The 7,454-nt window shown below is 27.2% G+C and overlaps 1 protein-coding gene across 1 annotated transcript; it reads right to left on the reverse strand.

Annotated features, from left to right (window-relative positions):
* Positions 1 to 3,444: 3,444 nt before the first annotated feature.
* Positions 3,445 to 6,848, reverse strand: LOC113370519 (NF-kappa-B inhibitor-interacting Ras-like protein). The gene is made up of 5 exons (XM_026611194.1): positions 6,801 to 6,848; positions 5,682 to 5,811; positions 4,231 to 4,341; positions 4,036 to 4,161; positions 3,445 to 3,769 (listed from the first exon to the last, which is right to left on the reverse strand). Exons 2-5 carry the CDS (start codon positions 5,778 to 5,780, stop codon positions 3,473 to 3,475), a joined length of 633 nt encoding a protein of 210 aa, XP_026466979.1. The 5' UTR covers positions 5,781 to 5,811; positions 6,801 to 6,848; the 3' UTR covers positions 3,445 to 3,472.
* Positions 6,849 to 7,454: the final 606 nt, after the last annotated feature.

Consider the following 7,454-nt stretch of genomic DNA (forward strand, 5'->3'; position numbering starts at 1 on the left):
CCTTTGGATATGAAGCCATCGTGCTACCAATTAAGCTAACACAGGTCACATGTGTTCTGTTTTTGTCGGCCTCATGACTTGTTAGTTTGTTATATCTAAATATTAACTTTGTTTTATTCGACATTAAATAAATACAAGAACGTTAGTCGTACTGCTGATTTTCGCTTTATGGGTGGAGGTATGATTCGAACTCGGTACCCTTTTGGTAAGAAGCCATCACTGTACCAATAACACAGGTCATACCTACCCTACTTTTTTTTGGTCTATGACCTGTTAATTTTTTTTCGTTTAAAATATAAAATATCACCTACTTTGTAACGATTCACTAATGTGATCATCGTGGCGTCGCGCATTGGGAGGTGGGAGTCGCTGGAGAGAAGAGGTAGCAGGTTCGAGACGTGGTAAGGTAAGCATTAAGGTTATCTTCGTTGTTAACGTATAAATAATTTTGTTTTATTCAACAATAAATAAATACCACAACATTAGTCGTACATTTTTCGCTCAGGAGAGCAGAAAATCGACTTTTTGTAAATTTCACGTGTTTTCTATGTCCAAAAAATTTTAGTCCAACAAATTTTGAAAAAAGAATTTTGGTCCTAAAAAGTCAAAGGTCAAATGGCAAAGGTCAAATATTTTCGGAAAAAAATTTTTGGTCAAAAAAATTTTTGGTCAAAAAAATTTTTGGTCAAAAAAATTTTCGTCAAAAAAATTTTTGGTCAAAATAATTTTTGGACCAAAAAATTTTTAGAAAAAAATTTTTGATCAAAAAAAATTTGGTCAAAAAAATTTTTGAAGAAAAATTTTTGGTCAAAAAACTTTTTGGGAAAAAATTTTTGGTTAAAAAAATTTTGGTCAAAAAAATTTTGGAAAAAAAAAATTTGGTCAAAAAATTTTGGTCAATAAAATTTTTGGTCAAAAAATTGTGGTGACAAAAATTTTAGTCAAAAAAATTTTCGGAAAAAAATTTTTGGCCAAAAAAAATTTTGGTCAAAAAAATTTTCGTCGAAAAAATTTTCGTCAAAAAAATTTTTGGTCAAAATAATTTTTGGTCCAAAAAATTTTTGGAAAAAAATTTTTGATCTGGAAAAATTTGAATTTGAAATTTTGATTTGGAAAAAAAAAATTTGGTCAAAAAAATTTTGGTCAATAAAATTTTTGGTCAAAAAAATTTTGGTGAAAAAAATTTTAGTCAAAAAAATTTTCGGAAAAAAATTTTTGGTCAAAAAAAATTTTGGTCAAAAAAATTTTCGTCGAAAAAATTTTCGTCAAAAAAATTTTTGGTCAAAATAATTTTTGGTCCAAAAAATTTTTGGAAAAAAATTTTTGATCGAAAAAAATTTGGTCAAAAAAATTTTTGAAGAAAAATTTTTGGTCAAAAAACTTTTTGGGAAAAAATTTTTGGTTAAAAAAATTTTGGTGAAAAAATTTTAGTCAAAAAAATTTTCGGAAAAAAATTTTCGTCAAAAAAAATTTGGTCAAAAAAATTTTTGGTCAAAAAAATTAAATTTTGGTCAAAAAATTTTTGGTCAAAATAATTTTTGGTCAAAAAAATTTTTGGTCAAAAAAATTTTGGTGAAAAAAATTTTGGTCAAAAAAATTTTCAGAAAAAAATTTTAGGTCGAAAAAATTTTTGGTCAAAAAAATTTTGGTCAAAAAAATTTTTGGTCAAAATAATTTTTGGACAAAAAATTTTTGGTCACAGAAATTTTTGGAAAAAAATTTTTGATCAAAAAAAATTTGGTCAAAAAATTTTTTGAAGACAGCAAGAAGGATTGCAATTATTAACCTCATAAAATCTGACACTAGTATTAATAAGAGGAGTGATATCTCCTTACCCTGTGAAAATTATCAGTTGATACTCAATAATATTTCCAAATTTCCAAAATTATGTGCCTTGCGCAAGTTACTGATGTAAGACCATATTTATGTAAGTTACTTTTGTTGTTTTTTCTCCTTATTTTGTTATAATTATATTAACATTGTTACAGTTGCTTTTCTATAGTTCATGAATTTAACTACTTAATATTTGTATGGATACATATTCTTTTGTATGTTTTTTATTTTTTATTGTAGAGTACATGTCGCAAAGCCGTTGTCCGATGCGACAGTAGAACAGAAATGTGACTCTACAATAAAAAAAAATCGTTCTAAAAATTTATATAATTGTTCCGATTTAAAGTGACAAGAATTGTCTTTTGCATTTGAACAATTTGAACAATCATTATTATGGAATAATTAGGAGTATTACAATTATATAGTTCACTGAAGATGACACAAAATATGTGTCGATACGTATGGAAACAATAAAAATGATATAAGTTCATACAAGTTTTTAATTGATGTATTGCCCTGAAGACTAAATCTCGTATATATATAAACATAGAAATTGATTATGAAAATAAACTTTCAAAGATTTTTTTATTGCATAGCTTTATAATGTAGGTAACGTCTTATATACCAAAATTTTGGCCGAAAACTGAAAATTGGCAAACGGAAAATTTCAAGCTAGCAAAGGTCAAAGGTCAAAGATTTTTTTCAGCCAACTAGCAACGGTTACATGGCAAAGGTCAAAGGTCAAAAAAAAATTTGATCAAAAACTGAAAATTGGCAGAGGTCAAAGGTCGAAGGTCAAAAAAATTTTGACCAAAAAGCTAGTTTTTTTTAGTTTCCTTGGCATGCTTTGCTCAATAGAATAAATAGCATAATAAATAAGTAAAATGTTTCAAAACCCAAATATTAATAATGCAATATGTTAAAAATAATTGAAAATTCAAAAATATTTGATTATAATCAACCCGCAAATGGCCTAGATTTTCTAAATAAATTTAAAATCAATATATTTTATACGCGGGTACTAAATCCAGAATAATTAAAAATAATTTTTTAAAAAAATGTAATTTTTATATAATTTTAATAATAAACTGTTAAAACAGTTAAAATTGATAGGGGGGAGGGCGCTAAAAAAAAAAGTTGCATGCGGGCGCTATGGACTCCAGGACCGGCCCTGTATATATATATATATATATATATATATATATATACATATATAATGACATATTTTAATGAAATATTTTATGAGAAGAATGTTGAAATATATAAAAACAAAACCTGAAAGTTTCGTTTCAATTAAAGTTTTGTTTCCTTCCCTAAAAATTCTTCAAAAAATGCGATATTTTAAAGCCTCTAAAGCCGGCTCCCTCCTTAAAGAAACAACATACCATTATGTAAAATGATGGAAATAAAAAAATGTATTTAAATAGATATAAACTGTACATAAAAATGTATATAAACTTTGTATAAAATTGAAACAATTTGAAGTATTCATCACCATAAAAATAAACACATATTTTAAATAGTCAAAAAATTATATAATATAATAAAAATGAAAAAAATCATTTTTTACTTTCCTAAATGTTGAAAAGTTAATTGGTTAATATAATTTTTTATAAGGTGAACAAATAATTTCATTTAATCAGCTATGAGAATCAATTTTTACTTTTGATAGTTTTCCAAGTGGAAATGTACTTTTGTTTGTTGGAGGATATAGTTTTATAGCTAAATTAATAAATGGATCATATAGAGTACTCCTTTGCATGGCATTCACAACACAATGTCTTACTCTTTCTTTTGCAGACCAAGTATTAGCTTTTGTTATAACAGTTTCTACATGGGCTGGCAGTTTTTCACTTTTATTAGGTGAATTGGAATTTGTTGTATCATTTGGTTGAATTGATGAGGTATGCATATTTGATAAAACTGTTATCACCACCTTTAAAATAATTAAATCAATAATTCTATCTAAAATAATTGATATGTTTAATAATAACAAAAATTTTACAATTACGTTTCTTCATTTAGTTCATGAATATAGCTATTTTAAATATAGAATTGCTATTGTTGAATCATTATTATTTAATGCACTAGTTTGTACCAATATAACATATACAATGGATCAATTTCAGAAGCTAATGCAATCAATTATTAACAATAATTAGCTTAGTTTTATCATCTTGTGTATTATCAAGTTGTACAAACCTCTTTTTTATCTTTATTTTTGTCAATTTCACTTTTTATACTTGCAATGATGTCAAAGCTTTCAGGGTGGCTAGGATCGTATACCAATACATATGCATCAGGAAACAAAAGATAATGTTTCGGTATCTGAATACAACAAACATGAATTAATTTACAATAATATTAAATCAAGTATGTTTATATTATGTATAGTACTTGACTTGAGGATTGGATTCCTGCAGTGTCAAATATTCTAAGTGTTTCTCTTGGACCTCGTCCTGTATCAATACTGGCAATATAAGTATCTTCTACTGTCGAATGAATTGTCTGAACATAGTGATATTGAATTAAAATAAAATGCCAAGTTGATAATGAGAGAATATGATCATTTAAAAAATTTAATGTTGCATGAGCATCATGGATATTTTCTACTAAAAAATTAAATTGAAACATATTACTATTGCTGCTAGGTTATATGTGCAAAAGAAAAAAAACAAAAAGATTATTCTGAAAACTTTTAAGATAAAAAAGTAGTACTCTGGAATTCTGTCAGAAAGAATAAAATTAAATTGAACTACGATAAAAATATTTTGTGTTAACAAGATTGTCTATACACCTATCCCCAAAAAAGCCCTTTTTGTTAGCTTTTAAAATTATGAATAACTAATCCATTAAACAAAAAATAAATATGAATATATTCAATATCAAACATATTTAATAAAATTATAAAAGAATTAATTTATTTCAATGATAAAACAAATATAAAAAAACCTATAACAAATATTGCATTTTCTTTATAGATTAAAATTAAAATTGGATTGTACAGATATAACCATTCTTTTTACTCTATTTATTTTCATCTTTTGCCATTGTCAAACCATTTTTTTTTATGAAATAAAGATTTTGTTGAAAGAGATTCTGTTCATTTATTCATCTCAAATAAATTTACGCTATTATATATAAATACTATCTAAAAACAAAGATTAAAAACAATGATGCTCTTTGTTTTCAAATTTATAAATAAAACAGGAGGATTACATCTTAATCTATAGATTTGCATCATAGACATAGACTAAAAATTGATAATGGTGACATACATTTTGTAGTGTTGTATTTTAAAAGGAAAACAATAAAAATGTTATTGTGGATACAAGCAAATTATAGTTTAGTGTTTATAATTTCGTGTAAATGCGAAAGTAATAATTTTATTAAAAAAAATTAATATAAAAAACCATCTAAGATTGAATACATGTAAATTGAGGACCCTGTAAAATGGGGGATAGGTGTAAGTATAAAACTAATTATTTTTATTATGAAACTAAAAGATCTATTGCCCTTGTCAACTCGTTTTTCCCATTTCACAATAAGATGATAACTTTGTGTTTACTATTAAGTTTTTACATACATCTTACTAATTGAATGTTTTCAGAATCATAAATTAAATTCAGGTGCTAATGTCAAATCAAATAGCAATTGTCAGCAAATAAAGAATAACTAAAAATTATTGCATTGAAGGGTTTCATACAAAATTAGAACTATCTAAATAGATTATTTGAACATACAAACCCAAACAATAGATATCTAAAATAACGATAATAATTGAAGAAAATTTCAGTAGCATATTCAATTACTAGATATTGAAATTAATAGATTTGCTATTTACTTACGGTTTCTGGTGAAACATTGCCATAAATAAGTTGCTCAAGAATTGCAGTTTTTCCTACGCCTTTCATACCACATATCATAACTTTACCTACTTTACCCATTTTAGATCACTGAAAGATGTCAAATCTGTTAAGGTGCGTCCACACCTAACGAACGAACACGAACGAACATAAAAGAACGTACCAGAACGAACGGCAACAGCATAGTGTGGACGCCACGACGATCACGAACGAACATAAACAAACATGGCGAGCAATGTTCCGCAACTTGTCGGTACATCAAAGGGAATTGTTCGTTCATGTTTGAACTCGTATGTGCAGTGTGGACGTCTCAACGAACGCAAACGAACATTTTGTTTTAATAATTTTAATAATTTAATATATTTTTTTATAATTTAATAATAATGTTAATAATTTAATAATATTTACTTTAATTACTGTGTACAGTTTGAAAATTTTAATAATATTTACTTTTAATTATTGTGTACAGTTTGAAATTTTGAATGAATTATGGAATGGTCAAATGACGTAATTTTATCATTCATAAATGAAATAAAAAAGTTTCCTATAATATGGGAGACTAAAGACCCATTTTATAAAATTATTAGAAAAAAAACGATGCTTGGGAAAGTGTAGGCAAAACGTTTGTCAGAAGCTGCAGTAAAGAAGAAATTGCAGTCTTTACAAGTAAATATTAAACTTGTTATCATACATAGACATTCAACATATATGTTGAGGATGAGAGTATGAAAATTGAGTATAGTTAGCTCAAACCTGGAATGTTCAGCTTGCTCCGAATATGAATGCTGAGGAAAAAAAACGACTCAAAATATAAATTGAATATTTATTTACAGTATATTTACAAAATATACACGAACAAAAATCACACAAAAACCAGTGAAAATGCCGTATGATTAAAGCTTACATCCATATCAATAATAAAACTGACGTTTCACGGAACATCTACGAACAACGAAAATTCAAGCGCTCACTGCTTTTAAGCGCTTGTTCAAGTTCGTTTGGAATTTTTCGCGTTTGTTCGTGTTCCTGTTCGTTCTTCTTTGTATTTTCTTGTTCGACATGTTCGTTCGTGTTCGTTCGTTAGGTGTGGACGCACCTTTACTCTGCCAATGAGTTGAAGCTCATACCCATAGAATATAAATAAGCATAGAGCATACGAGCAAGCATACCATTCTTCCATAGATAAGTAAACATAAATAGATCGCTATCTTAGGCCATTTGACATTACCTCCATTTTCCTTTTTGCAGCGATCTGAAGGAGGCAGCACTTGTACAGTATATATATTAACCGCTGGTATTATCCCTAGATATGGTTCGCATACGAAATTCACAATAAGAAAACCTAAATAATTTGTTATATTGGAAATGATATTTACGATTAAATGATTTATGAATATATTTACCTCTATAAAGCCATCATTAAACCAATTTGGACATACGGCATACAGCTATGGGGATCAACTTCCAACTCAAACGCTTTAATAATTCAAAGATTTCAAAACAAGTTATTAAAAGAAATTTTGAAAGTACCAAAGTATGTTCCAAATTGGTTAATACACAAAGACACAGGCACTAGCACAGTTAAGGATGAAATAATCGCTTACTCACACAAATATAGAAATCGCCTAGCTGATCACCCGAACTTGCTCGCGAGAAAACTTCAGAACAACCCTACCAGGGCCCGATTAAAAAGAAAATTTCTTCTGCATTAATCAACAATAGATAAGACCTTCGACAAATCACTGGCAATGGTCA

This window comes from Ctenocephalides felis, unplaced genomic scaffold, assembly GCF_003426905.1.
Source record: "Ctenocephalides felis isolate EL2017-DRISC unplaced genomic scaffold, ASM342690v1 CF-g0.4_SCAFFOLD_01492, whole genome shotgun sequence".
Classification (NCBI taxonomy): domain Eukaryota; kingdom Metazoa; phylum Arthropoda; class Insecta; order Siphonaptera; family Pulicidae; genus Ctenocephalides; species Ctenocephalides felis.

Bases quoted from the DNA above. Each gene is read 5' to 3' on its own strand.
- LOC113370519 (XM_026611194.1), bottom strand. From the start codon at position 5,780: ATGGGTAAAGTAGGTAAAGTTATGATATGTGGTATGAAAGGCGTAGGA. The intron at 4,342-5,681 runs GTAAGTAAATAG...CACTATGTTCAG, and splicing joins GCAATGTTTCACCAGAAACC to ACAATTCATTCGACAGTAGA. The intron at 3,770-4,035 runs GTTTGTACAACT...ATTATTTTAAAG, and splicing joins AAAATAAAGATAAAAAAGAG to GTGGTGATAACAGTTTTATC.